We start from the raw sequence: 16,622 nt of genomic DNA, 5'->3' as shown, positions 1-16,622 counted from the left end.
TTCATCACGTAGTCCTTCATCTCCTTTGTGGTCTTGAGGGAGAGACTGGAGCCATCGGGGTTGAATATCTTGACAATAGCTGGATACAAAAAGGAATATCTGACCCCCGCGTCTCGGAGCGCTCTCCGTGCATCAGCGGACTCCTGTCTCTTCTTCGCCACGGCCGCTGAGAAATCCTGGTAGAAGGACACTGTACCTGTTGCCGTCACCACGTTACCTTTCGCCCTCGCAGCACGGAGAATCCTCTGCGCATCAGCATAATAGTGCAGCCGAACCAAGACAGCGCGCGGTCCCGCCGCGCCCGCACGTCTCAGCTGTGGGCCACTGCGGTGCGCTCTATCGACTACCATATCCCGCTGCAAGCCCAGGACCTCTGGTATCCACTTTTGAAAAAAAACCACTGGCGAAGCACCCTCCGCACCCTCTTGCAGCCCAATGATTCTTACGTTCTGCCTACGGCTCTGATTCTCAAAACTTTCCAGTCTCTCCAGTGCTCTCTGAAGCTGGGCCTCTAAAGCACTAATACGGGGCTCGCTCGTGACCGCGGCATCCTCCAGATCCGACACCCTCTGTTCCACCGTATCCATCCTCTCGATCAGACTGTCGAATTTACCAGAGAGCTCATTCAAAGGTTTCAGCTTGTCATCCAATATTTGGGATATATTAGCAGTAACCTTATCCACGATAGAATCGTTTTCCTCTCGATGGTCACTCGCTAGGCCTGCGTCCTCGGTGTCGCCCATGACCTCGTCCGCTTGGCTGTTGCTTGCTAACATGTCGTTACAGCTAGCTTTAGCCTTAGGTCCGCGTTTGCCCATTTCTCTCTTCTTACTTGTGCCAGATTGTTTGAAAAAGTCATCTAACGACATCACACACCCAGTGAGGCAATTTATATTCAAAACGAGTCAGAAATTCCTATTTAACAAGACATCCGGTGCAGAGCCGAAAAACACACGTCTACTCAGCTCGGCGCATCGCCGGAACCCCCCCGATACCAATTTTTTTGAACGCACTAATGAGTCATAATTAAAATAGAAGAGAGTTATATGGCTGCATGTTTTGATTGTTACTTTAACTTGAGATAAATCTGTGGGCTTCAGTATGGATTTTAAAAGCTAAACATCGGTATCGGCAAATATCAGTTACCAGCCATGGCAGCAGGCAAAATATCAGGTATCAGTATCGGTTCAAAAAGTCCATATTGGCCTATCCCTAGTAATTTTTACATTACAGTTTACATTACATTGTGCTGCACTATTTCTTCTAATATTTCCATTCTCCAAAGTTAGTCTTGACTTAATAGATAAATAATTCATCTTGAAATAAAACATGGTCTTTCAGATAGTCATAATCATGAATTATTACATAAATGTGTTTTTCCTGCAAGTATTTTTTCCAGGTTAGGGTGCCTTTACACTTGAGCTTACACCACAGCAAAGTTAACTAAACTGTGACTAATCTCGGCATTAAACCAGGACTAAGACAGGACCGAACCAAGTCTGCGTTAGGGTAAAAAAAAAAAAAAAGGGCTCAAATCTGTCAGAACAAATCAAGGACAAGTGTGAACACGGTCCTTAACATTACATAATACACAGGTCTGTTATGCAAAAAAATAACACTACTTTTCATTTCTTTTAGTAGACATTTCGTAAATATTGGTATTTTTTCTTTTAAATGAAACCCACAATGAGTCATAGAAGTTAGATATTCAACCCTCTACAGCTAAAATCATATTATAACACAGAAAAATAACAAAACGCTCTCCACTATTACAAAGAAAAAGTCCCCAACATTAACGTTTAGTTGATATAACAATAATCGTGACAGGACTATACATAATACACCTGTTTATATCTGTAATGCAAAATCATAATAGTACCTTTTCATTCCATTTTTAGTAGATATTTAATAAACGTTGGTGTTTTCTTCTGCAGGGTGAGTCCGAGGTGGATGTGATCGCGGAGCAGTTGAAGTTCAGAGCCTGTTTGAAGATCCTGATGACGGAGCTGAGGACGCTGGCCACGGGGTTTGAGGTGGACGGGGGGAAGCTCAGGTTCCAGCTGTACCACTGGCTCGAGAAGGAGATCGCCGCCATGCACACCATCTGTAACTACAAGGTGCAGTATTAAGGCTATTGACCTTATTCCGCCCCGCCCACTTTTTCTGTAAATATAACTAAAACCGCACTGTCTTTGTAGTAGCACTTCCGTAGTAGTTTGGTTTCTGTCAAATGTTCAGTAGTTATGTGCAACAGCAAGTCCGGAATAAGTTGAATAAACGGCATAAAAACAGATCTGGTACAACTTTATAATAACTACACCTTAATTAGTCTTATTAAAGCATGAGTAAAGACTTAATTCATAATACATACATAACAATAGTTTATTAAAGCAGAACTATTGTGCTTGTGTCTGCTCTGTTGATATAATCTATGACACCTGTGGATCATTATGTTATAATTTGGACATTTTAAATCGTAATATTAATCTAAAACAATGTAATAAAAGAAACATGTCCGCTGACTACCGCATTAGAAAACTTCGGTGTCCAATGGGAGCTGATGTCGCTGTAGCTGTCAGCCCCTCCTATGGATAGCTGCAGATTATTAGAGAGTAGGACTTTTTTCATTTATCTATGCATTAATTAAGCAAATAAAAGAGGAAAGGACAAAGTAAGTACGTGACAGTGGGCATGTAACGGCGGCAGTGAAATGGGGATTGAAAATAAACGATTAAAGATTACTCAAAACATGGACGAATCACTCCGAATACAACTTTGAGATGGGAAAAGAGAAGAGGAAACAACTATAACATGGTTCAAACTCTGAAAAGATTTAAGAATGTGTCAGTTTTTGTGACGACTTAATTAAGGAGTTGGGCGTTAGGTGTTACGGTCTTTTTTTAAGACTGTGAAAAGTGTTATTACAGTATAAAGTGTTTACATAGGTCTAGGTATAAACAAAGTCATATCTTCCGCAGGTGGAGGGTAAGGAGGAGGAGGAATCTGAGCGTTGGGGAGAGCGTACTGGATCCATCGACATCTCAGACGACGTTTTCGAGCGCTCTGACACAGGGCCTTATGAACGCCACCAAATGGAGCGGAGGCGTCTGCAGGCAAAGCAGCACCACTCGGAGAGACGGAAGGCCTGGCTGAGGAAGAACCAGGCTCTGCTCCGAGTGTTCCTGTCCTACTGCAGTTTGCACGGCGCCAAAGGGGGCGGAGTCACGTCTGTGCGCATGGAGCTGCTGTTTCTGCTGCAGGAGAGTCAGCAGGTACTTCAACTGCACAGAGGCATGGACATGAGGGATATACTAGGCTTTGACATGTGACTTTCAGGTACAACAGAGTCTTTACAAAGGCAAAACAAGGCAAGGCAAGTTTATTTGTATAGACAAATTGGTACAAAAGTGCTTTACAGAATAAGAAAGTGCAGAGATCTGAGAACAGGACACATGTACTCGTACTTTCCGGTTCTAGTTTAAACAAAAAAGGTCTCAGGACTGACCCCTGGGGTACCCCATAGGTCAGGGCCATGTGATTTGAGACAAATCACTGACTCATTGTATCTGCAGTACAGTAATAAATGCCATACCTCATCAACAAATAGGACTGTTGTCATAGCAATTAACTATAAAAAAAATAAATAAAAACACAGAAACTTCAGGTAATGTTTGTGAATCCAGTTAAAAACCCTCTCTTCTTCTTCTCCCTCTTTGTCGTAGGAGACGACGGTGAAGCAGCTCCAGTCTCCTCTGCCTCTGCCCACCACGCTGCCTCTGCTCTCCGCCTGCATCGCTCCCACAAAAACCGTCATCGCCAACCCTGTCCTCCATCTTAGCAACCACATCCAGGACATCCTGCACACCGTCACACACATGAAGACTCCCCCACACCCCAACATCTTAGAGGACCGGGTCAGTTCTTTTTACTGTCATTTTCTCCAAAAAATACCCCAACTAAATATCCTTAGTCTTATTCTTCATAAAAAGTGCTCACTGTGTAGTTTAAATGTGCACAAATGCTTCTTGTATTAGTTTTGCAGCTCATAGGTCTGTTTCAAAATAGTTTCTTCAATTTTCCTGGATCTGTTTAAAATGAACTATGAACAGAATCCTGAACATAAACATAAATTGCTAATCTAATCACAATATTTGTCAGAAAAATCACAGTTAGATTGTTTTTCCCCAAATCCTTCAGCCCTAGTTAATGCTGGACACTTCGAGTCTCTGATTTTCAAACCTCGAAAGGAGCCAGTATGTATTTAAATCGATCTGACTATTTCTAAGCTCTCTGAAACCCTTTTGCACATCATTAATCTTCCCATGGATTATTTTTGGACACGTAGACAGTTTTTTTTCATAGACCAAAGTGAAACCCGGTTTACAAAAGATAAAATACTTAATTAGCTGCAGACAGCGCACAGCAGTGTCGATTTGTCACAAAGTGCTGTTACAGTGTAATCTCTGGGGGTGAACAAACTATATTTACTCATTTACAAGCATAAAGAAACAGGTGGCTTTAGTTTTCTCTTAAAATGCACACGAATGTTGTTTTTCATTTTTGTTTCTTGTTTATTTCCATGATTATTTACATTGTAGATTTTCACTGAAGCATCAAAACTATGAATGACACTTGTGGAGTAAACAAAAGAAACTCAAAATGACTCCAAACTTATTTTAGACTCTTGCCTTCTTGTCAAGACTTCTGTATTAGAGTAAATTTGAAAGGTTTAAGCCTTACTGATACAAGCAGATTGAATAGCATCCTGCACTTACCATAAATGTGTTCTTTTTAACAACGTTTGTAAAGTCCATCTTGTTGTTCAGGTTTCCGCCCTGCACACATTAGCCGCCTCCCTGTCCGCCTGCATCTACCAGGCCTTGTGTGACAGCCACAGTTACAGGTAATCTCTCCTCCATCGTTTACTCATTTCATCATATCTGCTTCTCTGTCGGCCCTTTATTTCAGCCGCGGCGTCTGTGCTGTAATATTAAAAGAAAAGGGCAGTGACTCACGCCTTGTTTGTGTTGGTTTTCAAAGCAGCCAGACAGAAGCCAACCAGTTCACGGGGATGGTGTACCAAGGTCTGCTGCTGAGCGAGAGGAAGAGGCTCCGAACGGAAAGCATCGAAGAACATATCACTCCAAACTCCGCTCCGGCACAGTGGCCAGGTAACAAGACCGTGCGCTTCAGTTAATACAGCCCTAAAATGTATCTGCGGTATGAATAGTTGATAACAGACAAGTATTTTGGACTACTTGACTGTTGTTACATTAAAGCTACAGTATATAACTTTTTAGCCAATAAACAGACTCAAATAAACCATGTTATATCAATATAGTTGTTTTTACTGCATCTTTACAGAGAGTGGGCTTACATTAAAGGTCCTATATTACGCAAAATGGACTCTTGTGAGCTTTTAATTCATGTTATAATGTTGTTACCTCCTCAAACACAGACCTGGGGTTGTGTTTTGTTTCATTCACACACTCAAAATACTCCGTTCCACCTCGTGATGTCATGAAGTGGTAGTTTTAAAATTAACAGCTACCTTTTTACCTTTTGTCCAGTAGAGATTGGCAATTCCGAGACTGAAATGATCCAAATGATTCTAGTGAAGGAGTATGGAGTTTATAAACACAGCAGAGCACTTCCTGTATTACCACATGATGACATCACAAGGAGGAATGGAGTGTTTTCAGTTTGAGAGAAGAACTCTAATAAATATACAGGGTTTGTGTGTTAAGCATGTGTGAAGGAAACAAAATACAACTCCAGGTCTGTTTTCGAAGAGGAAATATTATAACATAGATCAGAAAATTGTGTAATATTGGTCCTTTAGCACAAATTGACTATGACTTTGGCTGTAATATTCCACAATATAAAGGCATAAAATGTGTGAATGTATTGGTTTAAACTTTCTATTTCCATCGTATCAGGCAGGTGATGTGCCACCCCCAGAAAATTACATACTGTACCTTTAAAGATGATGTAACACGCTATCAATCCACTCCCAGTCCCTCTCAACCTCAAATTACCAGCGATACTAGAGATGCTTTTACCTTCAGAAGATCAGCCATTTTTGTCAACTTGAAATGTGAAATGTTCTTCTTCTTTCTATGAAAAGATAGGCATGATTTATTTACTAAGGAACAGAGATCGATCGATATGTTTTTTTTCATGGCCGGTACGATTGTTTAGAATCCAGAGCAGCCAATGACCGATAAACTTTGCGATATTTATGGGCCAATCCACAGCGCAGATTTTGGTTATTAACTCCCTCCAAGCCCTTTTTTATCATAAACCTATAAGAGAGCTGTGTAATGTGAAGTTTGTGTGTATTTTTGTGTGTATTTTTAGGCAGTAGATCAACCAAAACTAAATATCATCCTCTGCTGGAAATTTAAACCGTCATAACGCTAAAAAGTCCAAATATCGGCCAACTGATATATCTATCTCTACAATATAAGTCTAGAAAATTATGTAATAGTATACAATATTTTTGGTTGATTTGAATACAGGAAATACAAGAAAACTGTTATTCTTGTTGCCTAGTTGTCTCTTCCCCAAAGACAAGTGTGATTTTATTTTATAGACGGGACAATACTTTATATATGGACCTGTAGTGGTGATGTTTATTTCATTGCAAAGTGTCTTATTTGAAACACAAAATCTTGAACGTTAAAACAGAACTGTAGGAATCCAAGGCAATAATTGATTTATATTTTCCCTTTTTATCTCACTATTATCTCACTACAGATTATCACACATCCCAAGCTTTTGTTTTTCTTGGAATGTGTTGAAAGCTATATTTTTTACACCTCCAAAAACTGTTGAAACGCTGCCAGACGCCGAACCAAACCTCCAGAGTGAATCCTCAGCCTCGTAAAACCCAGAGCTGCATAATCCCAACTGCACGAAAAGGAAGTGAAAACGGCACGTCTGAGAGGTTTAAACCCCCGATAGAAACGAGGGAGTGGAGAGGGAGAGGAGGGGGAGGGAGGAGAGAGGATAGAGAGAGAGGAGAGAGGATGGAAAGAGGAGAGAGGATGGAGAAAAAGGAGAGAGAGGGGATGGAAAGAAGAGAGATTGAGGATGGAGAGAGAGGATGGAAAGAGGAGAGAGAGAGGAGAGGATAGAAAGAGGAGAGGGGATGGAAAGAGGAGAGAAAGAGGAGAGAGAATAGAGAGAGGAGAGAGGATGGAAAGAGGAGAGAGGATGGAAAGAAGAGAGATTGAGGATGGAGAGAGAGGATGGAAAGAGGAGAGGATAGAAAGAGGAGAGGGGATGGAAAGAGGAGAGAAAGAGAGGAGAGAGAATAGAGAGAGAAAAGAGGATGGGAAGAGGAGAGAGGATGGAGAAAGGGGAGAGAGAGAGGATGGAAAGAAGAGAGATTGAGGATGGAGAGAGAGGATGGAAAGAGGAGAGAGAGAGAGGAGAGAATAGAAAGAGGAGAGAGAGGATGAAAGAGGAGAGAGGATGGAAAGAGGAGAGAAAGAGGAGAGGATAGAAAGAGGAGAGAGGATGGAAAGAGGAGAGAAAGAGAGGAGAGAGAGGAGAGGATAGAAAGAGGAGAGAGAGGATGAAAGAGGAGAGAGGATGGAAAGAGGAGAGAAAGAGAGGAGAGAGAGGAGAGGATAGAAAGAGGAGAGAGGATAGAGAGAGAGGAGAGGATGGAAAGAGGAGAGAGGGAGGAGAGAGAGGATGAAAGAAGAGAGAGGATGGAAAGAGGAGAGAGGATGGAGAAAGGAGACAGAGAGGAAAGGGGAGAGCGAGAGGATGGAAAGAAGAGAGAGAGGATGGAGAGAGCAGAGGAGAGTTTGGAAAGAGGAGAGAGGATAGAGAGAGGAGAGGATGGAAAGAGGAGAGAGAAAAAGGATGGAGAGAGGATGGAAAGAGAGGAGAGAGAAAAAGGATGGAGAGAGAGGATGGAAAGAGCAGAGAGTGTGAGGAGAGAGGATGGAAAGAGGAGAGAAACAGGAGATAGGAGAGAGACAGGATGAGAGAGCGGAGCGAGAGAGGAGATAGGAGAGAGAGAGGAAAGAGGAGAGGATGGAGAGAGAGGGTGAACACAGGAGCAGACAGCGTGGGTCTTTTCAGAGGGGCAGATGGTGAGCTATAAAAGGAGACTCAGAGCCTCTGGGAACCAAACCAAACAACACAATCATCACGCTATCCACTCCACGCGTTTGTGCTCAGCCATCTATGGACTTCCTCTGCGGGACCACACTTTAGTTACATGGAATATACGGGATAGTGAACGGTGGAAACGGGATTAACAGGAATAAACTTATAATTCATAGCATCAAAAGTGAATTTAAACTTCAACAATACAATTTCTCTACATCTCCTCATGGTATAATACTGTTAGCTCCTCAAAAACAGACCTGGAGTTGTGTTTTGTTTCATTCACACATGTTTGAGTAACACTTTATTATTAGTCTGATTATGTCCCCCATGCTCGAAATGCTCTGTTCCACCTTGTGATGTCATGAAGTGGTAGTTTTCAAGTTAACAGCTCCTTTTACCTTTAGTTCAGCAATTCCAGGGCTGAAATTATCCAAATGATTCTAGGGAAGGTGTATGGAGAGAGAGAGAGAGAGAGAGAGAGGAGAGAGGATGGAGAGAGAGGAGAGAAAAGAGAGAGAGGATGAGAGAGAGGAGAGTGAGAGGAGAGAATAGAGAAGATTGAGAGAGAGGAGAGAGGATGGACAAAGGAGAGAGAGAGGAGAGAGGATGGACAAAGGAGAGAGAGAGGAGAGAGGATGGACAAAGGAGAGAGAGATGAGAGAGGATGGAGAAAGAGACTTTAGTTACATGGAATATACAGGATAGTGTATAGTGAAAAACAAAAAAACAGAGTGGAGCACTTCCTGTATTACCACATGATGACATAACAAGGTGGAACAGAGTGTTTTCAGTTTGAGAGAAGAACTATTTCTGTTTGAGAGAAGCCTAAATATACAGTGTTTGTGTGTTAAACATGTGTGAATGAAACAAAATACAACTCCAGGTCTGTTTGTGATGAGGAAACAGCTTTTTAACATAGATCAGAAACAGTGTAATATGGGCCCTTTAACAGCAGGTGGCGTTACATTCTTGTGATCTCTGTGCAGGTGTGTCTTCCCTCATCTCTTTGCTAACGTCAGCTCGCGAGGAGGACCAGCCGCGCCTCAACGTTCTTCTCTGTGAGGCGGTGGTGGCCGTGTACCTGGCTCTGCTCATTCACGGTTTGGGCACGCACAACTGTAACGAACTGTTCCGGCTCGGAGCGCACCCCCTTAACAACCGCATGTGGGCCGCCGTGTTCGGGGGCGGGGCCAAAGTCATCATCAAACCAAAGAGGCCTGAAGCTCCGCCAGGTAGAAGGCATTATTATTATTATTTGACTTGTGTGTTCACTGTCGTCCTGTGTGTCTATAGCGTCTTTTCAAGCCTTTGTGATAGTTTTTATTTGTATAATAGGTGCAGATAAACGAGGGGGTTTGGGGAAGTGAAAAGGCAGGATGAGGCACGTCCCAAAAGAGGAGAGGCTTGGCACGGTAGCCATTTTAAACTGCACAAACATATCTTGAAATGTTGGGTTTCAGATGACATCCAATGGGTTTCAGAATGTTGAAAAATTTGGAATTTCTGTTATAGCAATTAACTATTTAAAATGTTTCCCTAAACAGGAAGCTAAAACTCATAAATAAACCCTTCTAAGACTGATGTGGTTAGAATAGTAGCTCACACAACCTGGTACCATTATAAACGTGATATCAAAACACATAGTTTGATATTTGGAGACAGCGCCAGACAAATGTTCATTACATTTGGCAATGTGTAATGCAAGTCAATATCTAACTTCCACTAAAATTAAACTAAATTACATAAATTTACATATATGTCATTTGTGCTAGTTCATATAATAGAAAACCTTACACAAACTTCTACTATAGGCTCTGTGCACAAAAGTGCTTCCAACTTCACTGTTAGTGTCACTACTTCCTGTCCAGTTTTGTCTCTGTGAGGTTTTTGATGAATCATGTTAATTTAATAAATATTTAAAGATGAAACAGTGGACAGAGAGCTGCAGGTGGGTCTGGGGTCAAAGGTTAGAGGGATAGGGTCAGACAGTGGACAGGGAGCTGTGGGTGGATGTCACTGACAACATGTTAAAAACTACACAAATACAATGAATACTTCACCAGTGGACACTTTAGAAAGAGAGATGTTTGTGTCTCGATGCTAACGCTAATGCTAATGCTAATTTTGAGGCATAATCGATATTAACACAGTGCCACAAACTGAACTATTCTACATATAAAAATAATTGAGTAGTCTTTATTTAAATGAGCTTGAATTTTAATAGATTGTTTATTTTTTTTATGTTTTCCGATTTTAATAAAAGTGACTGTTAGCTTTAAGACACAATGAGCTAGCTATAATGCTGCTGTGTATAGAGCCTAATGAAAACTGGCTGTACTTCGCTTTACCCTGTACTATGCAATATCTTATAATCATAATTTTGAGACGGAAACTGCACTCTTTTTAAATATATCTACCAAGTCTAAAACTATGCCTCATCCTGCCTATTTCATTTACACATAATACTGTACCATGTTATGTGTAATATAACTGAGTACATGTGTAGTACTTTCTCACAGACAGACCGTCTATAGTGCCTTCTCTCTCCTATAAACCACCATGACCTCTCTTCTCTTTAGCAGCTCCTGTATGTTACCCTTCATGTCCTCTCCTCCTCCTCTTCTTCCTCCTCTTCCTCCTCTTCTGGGACGTCTTTAGCCGTTAGCATTGTCCTGTCCAGTGTTTTGTGTGAGTGTGCCCTCTGCCCTTTGTCCCAGTGTCGGCAGAGGTTGAGACAGAGGAGAAACAGGAGAATGCACCCAGCAGCACCCCGACTCACCCTATCCCCCCTCCCTCCCCCTCTGAGCGCCCCAAAAGACCTCCCCCTCCCGTTTTGAGGGTCGAGGGGGCGAGCTCTGTGGCGCCACCTAGAACCAGCAGTGAGTAACGGAGCTGGTGGATTGCAGTGCTGGTTTGCGGGTTGTGCATGGTATTTGTTCAGGATTGCAGTGATGCGGATGCCTGGTCTGATCCTTTGAATCTCTGGAGCCACAGAATGCAAATCATGAAATAAAACGTGGGTTATCGATGCTATCAGGGTTCCTGTGATCCAGAAAAAAAATGATAAAAAAATTATGCTTTTAATTTGCAGGTAGTAAATCACACAGGCCGTTCTTGTTTTTCTTGTAATGTTGTGGCTTCTCCCTTCCTGGTTCACCACAACAAATATAAACCTAAATGAGAAAGTAGCAAAAGTGTCTTGCTCAAGGGCACAGCAGAAGTATACACTAAGTTTAGTTTATTTAGATAACTTTACATTGTGTCAGTACATCATAATGAGCTATTATCTCCATACAGAGTTTTCATTTTCCATTTAACAATACAAACATGGCGATAAATATAATAACAATAGTAAGACAGATGATACAAAAAAAACATAACATGTAATAATGTAAAAATAATAAAAATAAAAATCACTGAGGAAGAAAGGATTAGAGAAAAAAATGAAAATAAAATAAAATAAAAAGTAATAATAATAATAATAATAATAATAATAATAATAATAATAATAATAATTATTATTATTATTATTATTATTATTATTATTATTATTATTATTATTATTATTATTATTATTATTATTATGTATCCAGCCATCAACAGATATATTTGCCTGAGATCCAGAATGCACACTTCTTCAATAATTTACAAAGATATGAGTCTAGTCACTGGTGAATCTCCCTGTTTTCAAATCGCTGTGATTGAAAATTGTAAAATCCTGTCCATATTTCCCAAAACTCAAAATCAAGTTTAACTCGATACAGTTTTACACTTACAGCTGCACGAAAAATATAAATTGTCCATAAATCTAGTGCCAATAAAGAAAGTCCTAAATACTAATTAGCGCAAATATTGATAATGAAGACAATTAATTTTGACCTTTTTATCTTTATCCAAACTCTTATGAGGCGCCATGATGAGATTAAAGAAGAAATCACTTTTATTTAGTGTTGAAAATAACATTCTGTTGTATTAAAGTGTTTCTATTATCATTGTGCTATCAAATTGAGTTTGACATCACATAGTGGATGCACTGGGAGAGGTTTATGGGAGAAAAGGTGTTTGGTAATACCACAGACTGTATATATAAATGGACATAGCTAACGCTTTAGCCAAATAGGAAGTGCTAATGGGCTCACTTTTGGCTCTTTTGGCTCTGTAACTGATGCAGTGAGCCTCGTCAGTTTGGTCTTAAAATGTTCGTGTTAACCTGCTCTACATGATCCAGGTATATTATTTATTTCACCATTGTGTCCGTAAATCAAGATATGAATATTAATAACAGACAAATCAGGAGCCCACTCCCTGCTAAACCAGTGGGCTAGGAAGGGGCGTTACCTTCAACAGCCTCGCTCCACATTGGCTCTTTGGTTGCTATGATACTCGTGGTCAGATTTCCTATTATGGAACTCGACTCCAAATTCGCCCTTATATTTGCTAGCCTCAATAAGCTTCATTTGGCCGGAGCCGAACGCTGTGGGTCACACTGACTTTGTCCACTTCTTTATACAGTCTATGGGTAACACTAAAACAATGTGAGGTATTCTGGGATATGTCAAGGTATGTTATAAAGCTTAAATTGTAAAAAACTAAAACAGGAACCCTGGTTTTTGTAACATTTTCCTGAGCGTATTTTAAGCAGACTTCATATTGTGTGAGAGCGTGTGTGTTGTTCTGCATGTGGTGTTGTGATGTCCTTTATGTTCATGTCTGTGTTCCTCATGCATCACACAGCTGCCCCCATCATGGAGTGTCCCGAGGAGAGGGACCCGGAAACTAGCTCTGAGTCAGGCATTCAGCCAGGTACAACAGGACCAGCCTCTGTAGACCCACGTGACCCAGTGCCCCCGATGCTCTGTGCAGTAGCTGTAATGTGAACGATAGATACGATTGACTGTACTTACTTTAGCGTTGTGTCTAATCTGTGAAATCCCCTTTAATATCCTCAAAACCAGTTTCATATTTATGTGGCCATATTTTTACTGGTTAACCCATTTGTTGTACTTTTGAATAGCATAAAAAGTAATTTAATTATTTATCCATTTATTTATGGAGATGGACTATAATGGGACATGGGCAGCCAAAAGGAAGTTTAATTGAGACAAATACTAGTGGTGGAAGAAGTACTCAGTTTTGATACTTAGGTAAAAGTACAGATACAAAAGCAGAAAAATATTCAAGTAAATGTATCAAAGTACAGTACAGCACAGTTCGCCTACTACTTTTACTTTGTTACAGACCACCACTGACAAATACATACTATAATCTTTCATTTTAGTCTTGACGAATATGCCATTATAAAACAGATATCTGTCTAATCCCTCAGTTGTCCAGGTCTGATTCATAGTAAGCCAAAGCCAAAAATAAAATCTGTCTCTGGACAAAAAGTTGTAGGAGTGAAGACGTTTTGCTGCTCATCCAAGTCGCTTCTTCAGTTCCAGTCAGAGTGGAGACTGGTGGACACTGCCTTATATATATACATGAAGAGAGTGTTAGACAATCCTTCCTTGATCAAAATGGGAGCCTTAGACATCATCTTTCCCCCATCTATAATTCCATCCTCAGACCCAAAGCAAACAAAGGGAACAAAGACAACAACAAAACTAGCCAGGATGCCAATAGTTGTGAAAGCATCCATTAAGAACTGAATGATTATGCTAAGTATCACTCAGGCACAGTGCACATTTAGTATAGCTCAGTAGACCTAGCCTACAAACAGAAACTGTAAGCAATAGCTGTGTCCAGTTTCAGTGTAGTTAGCTCCTCCCTTCAGACACATATAAGGTAGTGTCCACCAACAATCTGACCAGAACTGAAGAAACAGCTTGGATGAGCAGCGAAACGTCTTCACTCCTACAACTTTTTGTGCAGTTGACAGATTTTACTTTTGACTTTTGCATTCTAAAAACAGGCTGGACTGATTGTTTTTGAGGTTAGACATATTTAGTCCCTTTTTACCTAACCTATCTTTTGTGAAAACTAAACAGCTTTCTCGAAACTCTTACAACTGGGGCATACAATCATAAAATATTTAAACGCACTTGTTGCAATAACCGAAATGCAAAAAAACATTATATTGTCTGAGAAGAAAAACAGGGAGAAAAAAACAAAACAACCAAAAAACTAACTGGGTCTTCCTTGTATAAATAAAGATACAAACGAGATACTTGAGAGCTTTAAAATAATGTTATAATGTTGTTACCTCTTTAAAACATATATATATATAACACAGTATATTAAGTGCATATCTATAAAAGTAAAATAGCCAAACTTGACCTGGTAACTCCATTTCCATTACTGCGGTTATCTCCCCTCACACTGCACTCATGGAGGACGACGATAGAGCTCTCTGTAGACCCCAGTATCTCTGCAGAGTCTGAGATGGCCTCGCCGCGACTCAAGAGCCTTTGAAAACTGGAGTGGAGGGAGCAGGAAGCAAAATGTCAGGCTCTTGAGAAATCACTTTGGCAAATGCTAAACCTTGCCCTTTTCAGGAGCCATGCACCCAGTGAATATAACATACTCAGAATAGGAACCAGGCGCACTCTGGACAAGGCAGATACAACAAACATAGATTAACAATTCAGTAATCGGACGCGGGTATCACAGTGTTTACAGCCTAGAGTAATTCACAACCCCAGTCCCAGAAAGGCTTTTAAAACTGCATTTTACAGTCACTGAAATCACCCCATGTTTGTCCATATTACAAAAATAACCTAAAATAGCTTAAAATAGGTTAGTAGAGTGTTTGTAATGTTTTTGAGTAGTTTTGACGAGCTAAGATTTAGTTTAAGTTGGTCTAAATGTTTGTGTGATCCCTCAGTCGTCCAGGTATGATCCATAGTAAAAGAAAAATTCAAGACCTAGCCTACAAACAGAAACTGTAAACAACAGGTGTGTTAGTTTCAGTGTAGTTAGCTCCTCCCTTCAGACAGATATAAGGCAGTGTCCAGCAGTAATCTGACCAGAACTGAAGAAGAGGCTTGGATGAGCAGCCAAACGTCTTCACTCCTACAACAGATTTGGAATTTTCTTTTACTTAATTGGTCTAGATTTTTGGACTTGTTGCAATGTATTTCTGTCTGGTTTGTATATTTGTACTGCCGACATTATTAAGTAAATTGTGTGTTTTCTCCATAGTTTACACTTTAACAAAATCAGACCAATGTACAAGGTTTGCAGCTAATCAAGTACTTTTCTAAACCTGGTGTAAATAAACAGGCTTCCAGACAGAGTTCTGCTCACACTAGCTCCAGGTACAGTTTGACCTAGGCCAATAAATACCCAGGTACAATCAAGCCTAGGCCCCTTTAACCCTGAGTATACTCCAGGCAGCTACGGGAATACTTAAGCCTGTTACACCAGGAGTGAGAGCCGTAAGCAAGGCGAGGATTGACCATAGACTGTATATATAAATGGACATAGCTAACCTGCTAGCTGCTGCGTTACCAATAGGAAGTGATCATGAGCGCACTTCCGGCTCCATCGACTTCAATTCACTTTACATTAGAAAACTGTGTTCCCTCTCTCTGTAACTGCTGCTGTCAGACTCATCATTTTGGTCTTAAAATGTCCGTATTAATCCGCTCTACATGACCCTGGTATTTTTATTTCGCTATTATGTCCGTAACTCGACATGAAGATTAATAAGAGACGAATCATCTGCCTTCTTTCCCCAAGGTTGCTCTCACTAGCGTTAGCAGCAAGTTTCATTGAGTCATTGAGTCAATGCTTGAAAAAAAATATTGAAAGAAAAAGAAAAAAACAAAAAAATAACACATTTTCATCAAATGCACAAAAACAAATCCAAAACTCTAGACCTATAAACTACTTAAAATTGAGTCAAAACTCCCCACATCTTTTAGTTTGATGTATTGAAATAACACATGAAAACACATTTTAGCACTAAACACATTTGCTGTCATTGTTGGATGTTTCTTTGTTCATTTTGTTGTTTAAATTTGAATTTTGTCTGGTCTCGTCCTGTGTTTGTCTAACTGTTGTGTGCTGTTTCGTCTGACGCAGTGGCAGACATAAGCTCCCAGGATAATGGGGCAGGTTTGTGCTCATTGTCTTGTGTCCTCAGCCTGACTCTTATTTAAATGTGTCTCCCTCTGATTGTACTGAACTGTGTCCTGCTGAATAAGTGTCAAAATACAAAAAAAAAAAAAACAAAACATTATAATCAAAGGCAGTCAATGAACCGTGGACTGAGAAACAAGTGGCTGTCGGTGAAGCCCTTAAGGTTGACCCATTTTGAAGTATTAAACATGAAAAAAATAGAAAATGTTGTTTTTTTACAGATTAATTCATGTTTTCAAGTCTTTTTTAATAGCATTTTATCGTCTGTAATGTATCCATGTATCAGAAATGGCTCCCTCGGTACAAAAGGGATTATAAAGCCTATTTGTATTTGATTGGCTGCTGCTAATCCAACTATTTTCTAGTCTAAAATATGCATAAGAAGTTTGTATATCATAGTAGTTTAAATT

The 16,622-nt window shown here is 40.3% G+C and overlaps 1 protein-coding gene across 1 annotated transcript in view; it reads left to right on the top strand.

Moving 5' to 3' along the window:
* The window catches only part of dmxl2 (Dmx-like 2), a 125,497-nt gene that overhangs the window by 83,824 nt on the left and 25,051 nt on the right, over window positions 1-16,622 (top strand). Inside the window, exons 33-39 of the mRNA XM_055230928.1 lie at window positions 1,935-2,117; window positions 2,979-3,272; window positions 3,723-3,914; window positions 4,827-4,903; window positions 5,041-5,171; window positions 9,117-9,362; window positions 10,848-11,009. Of these exons, the coding sequence (XP_055086903.1) occupies window positions 1,935-2,117; window positions 2,979-3,272; window positions 3,723-3,914; window positions 4,827-4,903; window positions 5,041-5,171; window positions 9,117-9,362; window positions 10,848-11,009 (1,285 nt within the window). The remainder of the gene's footprint in view (window positions 1-1,934; window positions 2,118-2,978; window positions 3,273-3,722; window positions 3,915-4,826; window positions 4,904-5,040; window positions 5,172-9,116; window positions 9,363-10,847; window positions 11,010-16,622) is intronic.

Source organism: Periophthalmus magnuspinnatus, chromosome 3, assembly GCF_009829125.3.
Source record: "Periophthalmus magnuspinnatus isolate fPerMag1 chromosome 3, fPerMag1.2.pri, whole genome shotgun sequence".
Lineage (NCBI taxonomy): Eukaryota > Metazoa > Chordata > Actinopteri > Gobiiformes > Gobiidae > Periophthalmus > Periophthalmus magnuspinnatus.
The sequence above is the reverse complement of the archived record's forward strand: the minus strand, read 5'-3'. Positions and strand labels throughout refer to the sequence as shown.